Source organism: Pleurodeles waltl, chromosome 11 (assembly GCF_031143425.1).
Source record: "Pleurodeles waltl isolate 20211129_DDA chromosome 11, aPleWal1.hap1.20221129, whole genome shotgun sequence".
NCBI lineage: Eukaryota > Metazoa > Chordata > Amphibia > Caudata > Salamandridae > Pleurodeles > Pleurodeles waltl.
In genome coordinates, this window is record NC_090450.1 from 373,872,171 (window position 1) to 373,888,353 (window position 16,183).

A 16,183-nucleotide genomic window follows, 5' to 3' on the forward strand; every position below is an offset into this window, starting at 1 on the left:
TGACGGATGCTGGTCACTGGGGTGAGGTGGGGGGAGTTGGGTACAAGGCAGCACCAAACTTACACCCTCAGCGGCACAGGGGCGGCTGCATGCAGATTGCCAACACAGCATTGGGCTCCCACTGCTCTCCAATAGAGACGGGTAGCTCCTGAAGCACTACTTGCAAGTGAGTAAAGCGGACTCAAGGGTTGTAGGAAGCTGGCTCTGTATATACTATATCAAAGTGAGATATAGTGTGCACAGAGTCCAGGGGTTCCCCAGTTGCTTAACAGAGGCCAAAGTAGATAATACTAATGCTCTCTTTTGTGGTAGTTTGGCAGAGCAGTTAGGCTTAACAGAGGGTAGTGCAAAGCATTTGTTGCACACACACAGAAAATAGAAGAAGCACACACTCAATGACTTAACTCCAGACCAGTGGTTTTTATATTGTAAAAATATATTTTCTTAATTTATTTCTAGAACGACAAGATTCAAGTTGCAGGTAAGTACCTTAAAAGTTTTGCATTTCACACAGGTATCAACAGTACTTGGTTTGAAATAGGTAAGTAATACAGTTTTTGAAATATTGGCAATAATCTGTTTTAAAAATGGACAGGGGAGAAATGTTAGGTTGTTTTACAGGTAAGTACAACACTTAGTTTCAGTCTCAGGGTTTTAGGAAGTCTACCAGTTGGGGGTCAAGTTAACACCCACCACCAGCAACACGGGGCCGGCCGGGTGCAGAGGTCAAAGTTTAACAAATGTAACATGGGCTCCTATGGAGACAGGGGGTACTTGGAATCAGGTCGACCAGCAGGTAAGTACCTGTGACGCGGAGGGCAGACAAGAGGGGATAATATGAGTACTGGAGGGGCCACAACTAGGCAATGAACACACACTCTGTCGCACAGAGGCGTCCGGGTTCAGGGTGCAAACAGGACGTCAGGTTTCCAATACTGGTCTGTCAGGAGGCCCCAGGGGTCACTCAAGAGGCTACTGGCGAGGTCTGGGGGGTTGTCTTGGGCACACCACTGGTCAGACAGGGAGGAGGGCCGCCTGCTGAACGTTGAGGCACCGGGGTTCGTTTCTCCAAGGCCTGGGGGCTGTGGGTGCAGTGTGTTCTTAGGCATCGGATATCTTCGTCTGGAGCTTTGCGGTCAGGGGGGTCCTCTGGATTCCCTCTGCAGGCTTTGTCATGGAGGGGTGGAGAGGTTAACCCAGAGTGGGCACTTGCTTGCAGTCGCCTGGGGGCCCCCTCTTGCTGGGTGGACCACCTGGATATGGGCCATGGTCATCGGGTGCACAGGGGTCAAGACTCAAGCATCTGGAGTGAGGTGGGAGTGCTTGGTTGTAGGTTTGTTTGGACAGAGCCCCTGTCCTCAGGAGTTCTTGGTCCTTCTGGGTGCAGGGCAGTCCTCTGGAGTTGGCAGAGGTCGATGGGCATGCTAGACGTGTCACTGGTCTTTTTGCAGGTTCTTTGAAGCAGGAGATAGGCCAGAAGGGCTGGGGCCAAAGCAGTTGTCTTCTTCCTTCTTCTCTGCTGGGGGTTTCAGCTTAGACATCCTTCTTCTTCTTGTAGGTAGCCAGGAATCTGATGAGTTGGGTTCATGGAGGCTCTTAAATCCTAGATTTAGGGGTCAGAGGGCAGTAGCCAATGGCTACTGTCCTTGAGGGTGGCTACACTCTCCTTGTTCCCACTCCCTTTGGGGAGGGGGCCACATTATTATCCCTACTGGTCTCTGTCCTCCAAATCAAGATGGAGGATTCTGCAGGGAGGGGGTCACCTCAGCTCTGGACACCTTAGGGGTGGTCCTGGCTGGGGTGGTCACTCCTCCCTGTTTTCCCTAATTTTCCTGCTGAACCTGATGCTAAAAGTGGGGCTTTGTCCGGGGAGCGGGCATCTCCACTAGCTGGAGTGCCCTGGGGCACTGTAACCCGAGACTTGAGCCTTTGAGGCTCACCACCAGGTGTTACAGTTCCTTCAGGGGGAGGTGTGAAGCACCTCCACCCAGGACAGGCTTTGTTTCTGACCACAGAGTGCACAAAGGCACTCTCCCCATGTGGTCAGAAACTTGTCTGAAAGTGGCAGGCTGGCACAGACCGGTCAGTATTACACTAGCAGTTTGGCTAACATACAGGGGGCATCTCTTAAGATGCCCTCTGTGCATTTTTCAATAAATCCCACACTGGCATCAGTGTGGGTTTATTGTGCTGAAAAGTTTGATACCAAACTTCCCAGTATTCAGTGAAGCCATTATGGTGCTGTTGAGTTCGTTATGACAAACTCCCAGACCATATACTCAATATGGCTGCATTGCATTTACAATGTCTAAGAATGGACTTGGACACTGTAGGGGCATATTGCTCAGGCAGCTATGCCCTCACCGGTGGTACAGTGCACCCTGCCTTAGGGCTGTAAGGCCTGCTAGAGAGTGACTTACCTATGCCACAGGCAGTGGTTTGTTGGCATGTCACCCTGAGAAGGGTGCCTTGTCAACTTTGTCTTTTTCTCCCTACTAGCACACACAATTTGCAAGGCAGTATGCATGTGCTGAGTGAGGTGTCCGCTAGGGTGGCATAATACATGCTGCAGCCCTTACAGACCTTCCCTGGTCACAGGGTGCTTGGTACCTTTTACAAACAATATAACTGTGTGCCCAGGCTGTGCCAATGGTGGAAACAAAGGTACAGTTTTAGGGAAAGAACACTGGTGCTGGGTCCTGGGAAGCAGAGTCCCATCACACTTTCAATCAAAGTTGGCATCAACAATAGGCAAGAAGAGGGGGCGGGGGAGGTAACCATGCCAGCAGTGGCACTTACCTACAGGGTCGATCACCTCGATTTGAGGTAAGTATAGGGGGGGGGGGGGGCACAAGGCAGCACTGAACCTATGTCCTCAGTGGCACATGGATGGTCGGGTGCAGAGTGCCAACACTGCGTCGGGCACCCAGTGTTATTTAGTGGAGGAGATCACTTTCAGAAACAGGCTGCAGGCTCCGGCCAGGAAGCCGGGAGAGGTCAACCCACAGCTGCCCAGGTAAGTAGAGATGCCAGGGGTTGTAGGGACACCGATGGTCCAGCTCCCCAAGGGCATGGGGCTCCAGGTGCAGATGTGTCTTTTGACATCAGAAACAGCTTACCGGTCAAGTCGTTGTCAGGGGGAGTCCTTGGATTTAGGCTACAGGCGTCGTCGTGGATTCCGGCAGGGTTCAGCCCATGGTGGACTCTTGGTCAGAAGCACTTGGGAACCTTCACTGGACTGGTAGGCCACTTACTCAGGCCGGGGGCCTCTGGTGCAGAGGTGGTTCAAGGGGGCGGTTCTGCAGTTCCTCAGGCAGACAACTTCTTTAGAGCTGGTTTCTTCTGGACAGGTCCGCTGTGCACGGGTGTTCTTAGCCTTTATCAAAGGCAGGCAGTCCTCCTAAGGCTTTTGAGGTCACTGGGCTGCAGGACAGTAGTCTTCTGAGTGCAGGATTCTTTGAAGCCTGCAGACAGGCTGGTAGGACTGGGGCCAAGTGAGTTGGTGTCTTCAGTCTTCTCTACTGAACGACATCTGTGTTGTCCAGCTGTTCATAGTTCATCAGGAATCTGATTCTAGGGTTCAAGGGTGCCACCTAAATACTGAATGTAGGGGTGTTACGGGGAGTGCCAGGTGGTAGCCAATGGGCTACTCACCTTTAGGGTGACTACACCCTTCCTATGACCACTGCCTTGTGGAAGTGGATAGCCCTAACCATATTGGCCTAATTCCTTCCATGCAGGATGGAGGAATTTAAAAAGTATTACCCACTTCAGCTCATCCACTCCAGGAATGGGACTGGCATGAAGTGGGCACACCTTATAATTTTCTTAATCTCCCCACCAGTCCTGGCACCAAACATGGGGTCAGGAACTGGGGGTCTGCCTGCTCTACCATTTGGAGAGGCCTGGGTTACATTTCAAAGGCGGCAAGGCCTTTGAAGCTCCCCACCCTGGAATGTTCATCCTGCCTGGGAGAGGTCATCACACCTCTGCCCAGAGCAGGCCTTAGTTCTCAGCCCTCAAGACCATTGGCTTTCACCTCAGGGGGCCAGATCTCTGTCTAAGGTGGCTGTAGTGGTTTTGACCAGTCAGAGCCCACGTTAGGAGTTGGTAGGTTTTTAGGGCACCTCTAAGGAGCCCTCTGAGTGCATGTATTATTAAATCCATCACTGGATTAATTGAGGATTTAATAATACGAGATGTTTGATACCAATCATCCCTATTGGCAGTGAAGCCATCATGTACCTGGAGAACTTGTAATGACCAGAGTCCAGCACATGTACATAAAATGGCTTCAGTGTTCACTTACTGTGTCTGAAAATGACACATTGCAGAGGCATATCTGCTCATGCAGGTATGCCCTCACATGTTATATAATCCACCCTGCCTTTAGGGCTGGAAGGCCTGCTAGTGGGGTGACTTACCTATATTGCATGCAGCGTAAAGGGGGCAGTGCGCACAGACCCCTTGCCATGCGTGTTTTCATTTTAGTTCTGCACCCAGACACAGAGCCTGCCAAAGCAGCTCTGTATGCACTTAGTGAGAGGGGTCTTTGAGGGACGCACAATTCGTGCTGCAGCCCTCAGGGGCCTTCCTTTAGTACCCCATGCCCTATGTAACAGGGGTACCATTTATGAGGGACTTATACTGGTAGCTAAAGGTTTGCCAATTGGGAAAACGAATGTGCAGTTTTGGGGAAGAGATCTGCCACTAGGGACCTTTTATAGCAGGGACCCAGTGCACTTTCAGTCAGAATTGCACCAGAAACCAGACAGAACGTGAGGTGGAGGTGACCATGTCAAAAGAGGCACTTTCCTACAGGGACTGGAGTCACGTCTGTAGCCTAGTGAAAACTGTGTCCTGTAACAACAGATTTAAGCTACTCCACTTCAACTATTTGCATTGTACATACATAACACCAGCTTAACATAATAGATCGTGCTAGGGCGGCAAACTGTGTTTGTTGCAGGGAGGTAGGGGCCACATTTTTGCAGCTGGCGTGGCAATGCTCAGGGGTATATAACTTCTGGGAAGCAGTAGTGCCCTGCATTGCAGAGGCAGTAGGAATCACCATAACCATGACACTAGGAGCTTGCCTGTTGGGTATGGTAATGAAGCCCATAAGCTGAAAGAACTCACATAAGCTCCTACAATCGTGCTGCCTCTTGCTAAGCCTAGGGATGAAATGGACTGGACCCCGAGCTCGGAACAAGGCTCCATGGGTTAAAGTTGTTCTGGAGTGGGGAATTTGCATAGGAGCAACATCTGAGACTCTCGCGTAGAGATGACAGGGTGGCGGAGTATTTGGCAGGGAAATGCTGGACTCTTTCAATGAGTACAGAGACTCAGATTTGGAATCAGACGTGGGAGACCCAGAGACATGATGATAGAAAGACTTTGAGTATGAGAGATGCCATTGCCAAGTGGGGTTACCAAACTACTGCAGTATGTGATTTGTGCATTGACTTAGTACATAGGATGTTTTTTTGTGTGCGATAGTCATGGTAATTAACCCATTGAGATGCGTAATACAATACCTGCACTTTTTCACATGCACTATGTTACTGTTTTTTTCTTTTCTTTACACGTGGAAAGAAAAGGATGAATATAGGTTTTAAAATAGAAAATAAAAAATCCATAGACCCTTGTGGGTGCTTGACAAGCTGCGCAAAGCAGGATGGTGAAACAACTGCCGCAAGAGGTGTCACACAGGAAGCACAACCATACATCATCAGTTTTTGCAGTGTTCCAGGATTCAGATATATTGGGAAAACGATTACAGGCTTTATCCTCCCAAATAGGAGTATGGCACTGGTAAAAGACTGGCTCACTAGTCTCCAAGAAATATTTGTCCTCAAGCAAGCTGTTGATAGCACTTCAGTGGATTACAGCAATGTGGAAAGCACCACAAGTCCTGAATCTGGTGGACTGCAGCATGCTCATCACATAGGCTGGAATACAATTTACTGAATTCACAACAAGCTGTCTACACTTGACGAAGTAGTTCATATAATCACACTCCTCATCTCTGTCTGCCTAGATAATTATACCTCAGAAAACACTTAAACATATACCTTGTCTCCACACAAGAAATCACTATTGGCCCTGCTGAATGTTTTGTGTCTTTCTTATTCCATTGTGTTTGCCAAAACTAAAATCTAATCTGTACTATTCAATTTCAACATAGTTATTTGATAACAAATTCAAACGTGTTGAGAAAACTGAAATTTGTTTTCAATGTTCTTGTTGGGTAACAAGACAAAGTGACGACGGTCAGAAGGTTTTCCCCCATTATGGTGCGTTACGCATGGGACTTTCCTAAAGGCTTGTGTGTCCTTGTTTGGAATAAATATGGTCAAATGTGAGAAACTGGCTGGTTTCCCTTTGATATTAGAAGGTTGCCCTTGCAGACTCTTCCTTGTCATTCTTTTCATGTCTAGAGTCAGAAGGGGTTTGAGGAGTGTACAATGCTTTCCTGAGACAGGTATTAGTATTTCTCAAAGCGAGGGATTGGCTGGTGTCCCCGGATCTCCTCCTCCCCTTATGAGTTAGTGTGGTACTTAATACAATTCCAAGGTAGAAAAAAAACTATCATGTGCCATGTTTGTCTTGTTAACTCTTGTGGTTTCTCTCTGCCTGACTCAATAAGGTATGTACAAGCAACTGACATCCGCACAGTAGCGCAACCCTTGTATGTTCCAATGTTGTCACATCCTGGCTGGAGCTTGGTAACGCTACCTGGCAATGCTTGGAGAGCTATTGCTGGGGGGAAAAAAGTTTCAGCGTGCAGTCTGGCACCTAAAGTAATATGTTGGAAGACACAGTTCTACTAGAAAAATAGTTAATGTAGAGAAGTAACTTCTCCTTTCAAGACATGCAAATCTGGTGAATGAGAGAATACAGATTAATGTAGTTGTCCATTAATTTACACCTTGGGCAGAACACTTTATTATAATTAAAAAATTATAGCTGAATTGCTTGTTTGCTCTTGATAAATAAGATGCAGCACAACCCTCTCCCTGTTTCCGTTGGTTAGACAACTGCTCATTTTCTTGTTCGGTAATCCCTTTCCATACCCCTGTTACCTTTGTAATGGACAGTAATTATTTTATTTTCTGTCTTACAGATGATGAAGGGGTGCGATATGTTCCGGTGCGCTCTCGCCCCCCTATTTCACTTCTACGTCAGTACCGCAATCCATGGAAGGCTGCCTACCATCACTTCCAGCGATACAGCGACGTGCGAGTTAAAGGTGAGGATCTCTCTTGAAGATTTAAAGCGCTACTGATCAGAAGAAATACAAATGAAATTTAACATGCCAAGATCCTCCCCTCTGATTATTTAATTTTTGAGTGCTCTGTGGCCCTAATGGAATCATTAAGGAGTGCGAGTGGTGAAAAGTGATTGGCTGGGACAACCATGTATTTGTGAATAAACCTAGTTCCTTGACGACTAACCTGGTAGAACATTTATATTTTTGTTGGCAAACACCGTTTGTGGGCAGTACCAATATTGAGTGTGCTTTGGTTCAGCCCATTGCTTTCCTTTCATTGTTCTCTCAATCATGTTTGCTTAATCATATTCAATGGCTTTCTTTTCTTGAATTGTGTTTCATGCTTCCTGTAGGAAGTTGGCTCTGTATATACTATCTCAAAGCGAGAGATAGTGTGCACAGAGTCCAGGGGTTCCCCTTAGAGGTTGATATTGGCAAAAATAGATAATACTAATGCTCTATTTGTAGTAGTGTGGTCGAGCAGTTAGGCTTAGAGGGTAGTGTAAAACAGTTGTTGTACATACACAGGCAATAAATGGGAACACACACTCAGACTTCACTCCAAGCCAATGGGTTTTTATATAGAAAAATATTATTTTCTTTATTTTAGAACCACAAGATTCAGAATCCAAGTAAGTACATACATTGTAAGGTACTTGGCATAGGTAAATATAGAACTTTGAATGAAAAAAGTAATGTACACAGTTTGCATTAAATGGCAATAAGCTATTTTAAAAGTGCCATAGGCAGCCCACCATTGGGGGTTCAAGTCAACCCCAAACACCCAGCACCAGCAACACAGGGCTGGTCAGGTGCAGAGGTCAAAGAGGGGTCGAGATAGCATAGGCACCTATGGAGACTAGGGGTGCTCTGGTTCCAGTTTGCTAGCAGGTAAGTACTTGCGTCCTTGGGAGCAGACCAGGGGGTTTTTGTAGAGCACGGGGGGTCCCAAACAGGCACACGAAATACACCCTCAGGGGCAGCCGGGTGCAGTGTGCTAAGATGGTGTCGGGTTTTCTGTTGAAATCAGTGGAGGTACCCGGGGGTCACTCTGGCGATGCAGGCAGGGCACGGGGGGGCTTCTCGGGCCAGCCACCAACTGGGCAAAGATGAGGGCCTCCTGCTGGTCACTCTTGCACCAATAGTTAGTTCCTCTCTGGCCTGGGGGCTGTGGGTTCATTGCTTCTTCCATGCGTCGGGTTCTTTATTACCAGGCAGTCGCGGTCAGGGGGATCCTCTGGATTCTCTCTGCAGGCGTCGCTGTGGGGATGCAGGGGAGGTCATCTCAGGGTGGACATGCCATTGGAGTAGCCTGGGGGTCCTCGCTATAGTGTTGGTTTTCTGGACACGAGCCGGGGGCGTCAGGTGCAGAGTGTTGGGGACTCACACTTCAGGAGTCCTTCTTTGTTAAGGTTGCAGGAATCTGATTTCCTGGGTTCTGAGGTGCCCCTAAATACTTAATTTAGGGGTGTGTTTAGGTCTGGGAGGGCAGTAGCCAATGGCTATTGTCCTGGAGGGTGGCTACACCCTCTTTGTGCCTCCTCCCTGAGGGGATGGAGGCACATCCCTAATCCTATTGGGGAAATCCAACAAACGTAAGATGGAGGATTTCTAAAGGCATTGGCCACCTCAGCTTAGGACAACTTAGGGGCTATCCTGGCTGGAGGGTGACTCCTTGTTTTTCTCATTATCTCCTCTGGACTTGCTGCCTAAAGTGGGGGCTGTGTCCGGGGAGGTGGGCATCTCCACTAGCTGGAGTGCTCTGGGGCATTGTAACACCAGGCTTTGAGCTTTTGAGGCTCACCGCCAGGTGTTAGAGTTCCTGCAGGGGGAGTTGTGAGGCACCTCCACCCAGGACAGGCTTTGTTCCTGGTCACAGAGTGCAAAAGGCACTCACCTCATGTGGCCAGAAACTAGTCTGTAAGTGCCTGGCTGCCAGAGACTGGTGAGCCTAGCACTAGCAGTTGGGATGGCATGCAGGGGGAATCTCTAAGATTCCCTCTGAGTGCATTTTTCAATAAATCCCACACTGGCATCAGTGTGGATTTGGATTTATTGTGCTGACAAGTTTGATACCAAACTTACCAGTATTCAGTGTAGCCATTATGGAACTGTGGGTTCGTGTTTGACAAACTCCCAGACCATATACTCTTTATGGCTGCCCTGCACTTACGATGTCTAAGAATTGGCTTAGACACTGTTGTGGCATAGTCCTCATGCAGCTATGCCCTCACCGGTGGTATAGTGCACCCTGCCTTAGGGCTGTAAGGCCTGCTAGAGGGGTGACTTACCTATACTTCATAGGCAGTGGGTTGTGGGCATGGCACTCTGAGGGGAGTGCCATGTCGACTTAGTCTTTTTCTCCCCACCAGCACACACAAGCTGTGAGGCACTGTGCATGTGCTGAGTGAGGGGTCCCCAGGGTGGCATAATACATGCTGCAGCCCTTAGACACCTTCCCTGGCCACAGGGCCTTTGGTACCAGGGGTACTATTTACAAGGGACTTATCTGTGTGCCAGGGCTGTGCCAATTGTAGAGACAAAGGTACAGTTTTAGGGAAAGAACACTGGTGCTGGGCCCTGGTTAGCAGGGTCCCAGCACCCTTTCAATCATAGCTAGCATCAGCAAGAGACAAAAAGTTAGCGGCGACCATGCCAACAGTTGCATTTTCCTACACTGACCAATCTCCCTTTCAGGGCTATTTATGGTCTCTCCTCTGGGTGTTACCTCAGATTCGGATTGCAAGACTCCAGCAGGAACCTCTGCATCACTTACTTCACCTTCTTACTGAAGAAACTGCATCTGGACCCTCCCAGAACTCTACAACTGCAAGAAAGAACCAAAGACGACTTCTGCAACACTGTATCTTCAGCTCCTGCCAGCAACTGCCACTGTTTCCTGGTCGTGCATCCTCAAAGGACAGCCAGTGTTCAGCCTGCACCAGAAGAACGAAGGAATCTCCCTTGAAGTGAAGGAGTCACTTCCCTGCTTCAGCAGGCACCCCTCTGCATTAACGACCAGTGGTTTGTGTCCCCTCTCATGAAGAAGCGTGTGGATCCAGCAACACAGGAGATGGACTGAAGTGGTCCAGACTGTCCTGTTGTCCAACTGTCCAACTTTGGTGGAGGTAAGAGCTTGCCTCCCCATGCAAGACAGTACCCCCATGCACTGCATGTTTTGCAGTTGTCAAGGCTAGTTTGCATCCTTCCGCAAAGTTCTTTGTGCACCGTGCAGCTCCAGCCCCCAGCACTCCTTTCTGTGACGCACAGCCTCCTGCGTGGTTCTCCGGTGGCGTGGGATCCCTTGGTGTAGTTCTGTGTGGGCCTCCTTTTGCACCTTCTTTGTCTCCGTGCTGTGGGACTCCTGTGCGCGCTGCCTGGTCTTCTGAGGGCTCTCTTACGTGCTGAGAGGGGCTGTCTCCCCCTCCTGGGTAAAGGCCAGCAGGTCCCTCCTGGTCCAGTGCAGCACCATTTTCCGCTAACCGCGAGCTTTGCCTGTGCCAGGGCCTGTCGGGGAATCCAATGACGCAAACCAGACTGCAATCATCCATCTGGCGTGGGACATAATCTGCACCAACCAGGAACCCGCATCCATCTTCTTGGGTGCAGTACTGACTATTCTTCTTCACAGATGGTTCTTCTTTGGCACCTACATCCGGGTTAGCAGGCGCTCCTGTTCTCCCTGGACTCTTCAGTGCTTCTTGGACTTGGTCCCCTTCTTCCTCAGGTTTTCAGGTCCAGGAATCCATTGCTGGTGTCTTTCAGTCTCTGCTGGTTCTTGCAAATTCTTCTATCACATGTTCTTGTGTGTTCTAGGAAAGTTACTGTGATTTACTCCTGCTTTCCTGTGCTCTGGGGTGAGTTCTGTACTTAACTTTGGTGTTTTCTCATACTCCCAGCGCCTCTCTATACTACACTTGCCTAGGTGAGAAACCGACTTTCGCATTCCATTATTTTTGTATATGGTTTGTAACTATTGTGATTAGTCTCCTAGTTAGGCCTTGGCTGCTCATCCACACTACCTGTAGAGAGGCTGGCTTCTAGTCACTGACTACATTTCACTAATGAGGGATAATTGGACCTGGTGTAAGTACCTTAGGTACTGCGTAGAAACCAGGCCAGCCTCCTACACCCTCTGAGGTGTAGGCAATTATTTCCCCATATAGGGGCCCCTTTGTGGAGATAGGTGTGTATGCCGAGAACGTGGTGCTCCCGACTCCAGGCTGCATGCGTTGCCCCCATCGTGTTATCGGGGCAGGGCTGGAGGGGGGAACTGGCTCTTTACAAGGAGCTAAGGCCGCCCTGGTTAGGAAGTAGCAGTCGCTAAGTGATGACTCATTGTGGCGGGTCCGGCGCTTCAGGTAACATTTACGCCAACTAAGACAGATGGAGGGCGAGGGCATAGTGTTCGATCAACGGGAGCCCTATATCTCCACAAGAGCGGTGGGCCATGAGCTTAGCAGGCAATAGGCGGGGACGAGAGGAGCTCCACTCAAAAGCTTGGATCTCTGCATCGATCTGCCTAAGAGTCGATAGGGGTGTTTGGATGGGTAGCAGGCCTAGTACATAGGTGAAGCGCGGTAAAGTAACCATCCTTACCGCCTGGACCCTACCCCACATGGAGAATCTCAAGTGGGACCCCTTTTCAAAATCCTGAGTCATACGGGTGGGTCCAGATTGTCTGCTACTATACGGTCAAGTCCCCAGTTGACCAGTATCCTTAGGTATTTAAGGGCGAGAAGGCATACAACAGAAAGGGAACCGTGGATCGCCACTCTCATGGTGATGGTGGAGAGGGGCAGTGCTTCACTTTTGTCTCAGTTCACCCAGATAGGAGCGAGAAGGATATTCCAGTGAGGAGAGGAGATTGACGGATAGTGCCGGCCAGCGGTTCCATTGCCAGCAGGAATAAAAGAGGCGAGAGTGGGCAGCCCTGCCTTGTCCCACTGTGAATCGAAAAAGGGTCGGATATGAAGCCACCACAATTAACCTGCGCCATAGGACAGTCATAGAGCAGACATACTTGGGCTATGAAGTGATCTACCAGGCCAAAGTTCTGCAGCGTTGCGAACAAATAGTCCATTTGACATGGTCAAACGCCTTTTCAGCGTCGAGGGACAAGTCTAGGACCTCATCCGGCTTTCCACAGGGCATTTGAGAGGGAGTAGAGATGGTTCCGAGAGGTACGTCCCGGGACAAATCCCACTTGCATAGGATGTATTAATGACGGAAGGACTTTGCTTAAGCGGGCCGCCAGGATACTGGCAAGGATTTTGACATCTCCGTTCAAAAGGGATATGGGGCAATAGCTGCCACAAAGGAGGGGGATTCCGTCCGGGCTTAGGGAGCACCGCTATCACTGCCCTGTTGGAGATAGAGCCCAACGATCCCTCTTGGCTGGCCTCTCTGAAGGCTTTGTATTGGAGGTCAACCGCCTCTTTGCTGGCCCATTTGTAAAATTCCACGGGGAAGCAGACTTCCTCTGGCGATTTGTGGCATGGGAGATAAGATATGGCCTGATGTAGGAAAATGGCTCTGTTGCAGTTTCCCCCTGCTTTTTGCCTGATATTGATGCTGACTTGACTGAGAAGTGTGCTGGGATCCTGCTAACCAGGCCCCAGCACCAGTATTCTTTCACGAAAAATGTAACATTGTTTCCACAATTGGCACACCCCTGGCACACAGATAAGTCCCTTGTAAAAGGTACCAGTGGTACCAAGGGGCCTGTGACCATGGTAGGCCCCTAAGGGCTGCAGCATGTGTTGGGCCACCCTAAGGGACCCCTCACCTAACACATGCACACTGCCATTGCAGATTGTGTGTGTTGGTGGGGAGGAAAAAGGCAAAGTCGACATGGCATCCCCCTCAGGATGCCATGCACACAAAATACTGCCTGTGGCATAGATGAGTCACCCCTCTACATACCCACACTGCTGCCATGGTAGGTCGGAAAACTATCCCATCCCGCCTGCTCCATATTATCTCCTGGAACGTCAATGGCCTGACCCACCATGTGAAAAGAAATAAGGTAATCTTCTATCTTCAGTCCAAAAGGGCAGATGGGGGCTCTCCTATAGGAAACATATCTTGATGACGTGGAATCCAGCAAACTGCGCCTGGATTGGGCTGGAAAAACTATATTAAGTATCTGCCTGAAACCACACACACTGCGGGGAGTGGTACAACTAGGAAGTGTGGGGTGGTGATTCTGCTACATAAAACCCTACCCGCTACCACTGCTAACATGTGGGCTGATCCTGAAGGCAGATACGAGTTTGCTAAACTGAAGATCGGGGACTATTTGCTTTGTGTACGCTCTGTATCTGCACCCACAGGTTCCAAACACTTGTTCCTCCTCCACCTTAACCATCTCCTTAGCGAGTTTGAGGCTTCACACTCCCTAATAGAGGATGACTGAAACCTAGCCCGGGATGCAGTGCTTGACAGGACTGGCCCCACTGATACTGGCAATAACCCGGACTGGGCAATACTGATGTACGTGACCGCCGAACACGGACTAGTGGACTTCTGGAGACTTAACCACCCAGCAGATAGAGAATATACTTTCTTCTTGCCAGTACATGGAACTCAGTCGTGATTGGACCACTTCCTTGTGATGCAAAACACAGTGGCGCGGGTCCGGGACTTACGGATACTAGAGAGCACCCTTTCTGACCACTCGCCGATCTCACTGTCTGAAGACACAGGCCTTGCTTCCTCAGGGCGCGAGCCATGGATTTTTGCCATACACTGATATCGTACTCCTCAGGGCAAAGCACAACTACGGGACATGTCTCCACTTACATGAAGGACAAACAGGGCTCAGTTTAATTCCAGAGGGAATAAATGGGGGTATTGTCTTTCACCCTCTCATTTAGGGGAAAGGCATTGAGGCTCGTTATCCAATGATCAATGCTCCCAGAACAGGGAAGATTATAGTGCCTCAACTGGCCCTACACCCCCACCCCTAAAGAAGTCCCACTCCAAACTGCCCGACCACTTTCCGTCCTCTTCACACTCCAGGGGTCCCAGGTCACTCTTTGAGCCATTGCGTTTGGTACAGCGGGGGGAGTACACGCAAAGGTAACTGATGCAGGGATGGTCAATCGGCCAGCTGCTGTTGTGCTTTGGTGTCTAGTCCCTGCACCACCACAAAGAGACGGAGCCCCAGTCACCCCATCCAAGTCACACGTATTTATAGTCCTCTACAGATTCCAACCACTTGTTGGCCAGATACCAGCTATGGGCTCTACTTTTTAGACTGTTTGAAATTGTTTTTGTTTTTTCTGAATTGATGATCAGAACATTTTCTTCCGAATAGACCTGAGTAACTTTAAGCATGTAATGTAGCGTTACCAGGGTGCAGCTTATTAAAACCAAATCATCAGCATAAAGGAGGCTGCAGAGGACCATGCTTCCTAGGTTCAGAGTGTGGGAGTTGCAGATGGTCAGTCTTGATGTTAGGTCAGCCAAGAAGAGATTGAACAGAGTGAGAGCAAGAACACACCCCTACTTCAGCCCTTTAGTATTTGGAATATGTCTAGAGAGGTGTGTCCCTGCGCCCAACTTGACCTGTACCCATGTTGCTGTGTGCAGGAATATCAGTTGGTTAAAAAGGGCAGTTTGGATGTTCCGGTTGTCAGACCAATCTTTTGGGTCTTGTTTGAACATGGCTGATGGAATCCCATTTGGACCTGGAGCCCCTTCCAGCTTTCTTTAGATATGTCTCCTAATTTACCCCTTGGTTATTGGGGAAATTACCATGGGAGAGCCTTGTGATAGCTGCTGGCCGTGAGCTGGTTGACCTACTGCCTTTTTGTCCTTGATGTTGATGCAACCTGTAAGGAAATGCCTCCTTGGCATGGTTACCCCCTAACTTTTTGCCTTTGCTGATGCTATCTTTTGATTGAAAGTGTGCTGGGACCCTGCTAACCAGGCCCCAGCACCAGTGTTCTTTCCTTAAACTGTGCCTTTGTCTTCACACTTGGCACAACCCTGGCACTCAGATAAGTCCCTTGTAACTGGTACCATGTGCCCTGATGCCAGGAAGGTCAATAAGGGCTGCAGCATGTCTTATGCCACCCCAGGGACCCCTCAATCAGCACATGCTAACTGCCTCACAGCTTGTGTGTGCTGGTGGGGAGAAAGACTGTCGACATGGCACTCCCCTCAGAGTGCCATGCCAACCTCACACTGCCTATGGCATAAGTAAGTCACCCCTCTAGCAGGCCTTACAGCCCTAAGGCAGGGTGCACTATACCACAGGTGAGGATATATGTGCATGAGCACTATGCCCCTACAGTGTCTAAGCAAAACTTTAGACATTGTAAGTGCAGGGTAGCCATAAGAGTATATGGTCTGGGAGTTTGTCAAACACGAACTCCACAGTTCCATAATAGCTACACTGAAAACTGGGATGTTTGGTATCAAACCTCTCAGGACAGTAAATGCACACTGATGCCAGTGTGCAATTTATTGTAATATACACCCAGAGGGCATCTTAGAGATATGCCCCCTGAATACCAATCCGACTTCTAGTGTAGGTTGACCAGTTTCTCACAGCCTGCCACACACCAGACATGTTGCTGGCCACATGGGGAGAGTGCCTTTGTCACTCTGTGGCCAGGAACAAAGCCTGTACTGGGTGGAGGGGCTTCTCACCTCCCTCTGCAGGAACTGTAACACCTGGTGGTGAGCCTCAGAGGCTCACCCCTTTTGTTGCACCACCCCAGGGCATCCCAGCTAGTGGAGATGCCCACCCATCCAGTGTAGGAGGCTGGACTGGCTTGTAGTGAGTACCAAGGGGTACTTACACCTTGCACCAGGCCCAGGTATCCCTTATTAGTGCATATGGTGTCTAGCATCTTAGGCTGATAGATAATGGTAGCTTAGCAGAGCAGCTTAGGCTGA

The 16,183-nt window shown here is 49.4% G+C and overlaps 1 protein-coding gene across 4 annotated transcripts in view; it reads left to right on the forward strand.

Annotated features, from left to right (window-relative positions):
- SAP130 (Sin3A associated protein 130) overlaps nucleotides 1–16,183 on the forward strand; it is a 1,096,728-nt gene that overhangs the window by 829,447 nt on the left and 251,098 nt on the right. For all 4 annotated transcript variants that reach the window (XM_069213674.1, XM_069213675.1, XM_069213676.1 and 1 more), the window contains exon 18: nucleotides 7,127–7,252. In XM_069213674.1, the coding sequence (XP_069069775.1) occupies nucleotides 7,127–7,252 (126 nt within the window). The remainder of the gene's footprint in view (nucleotides 1–7,126; nucleotides 7,253–16,183) is intronic.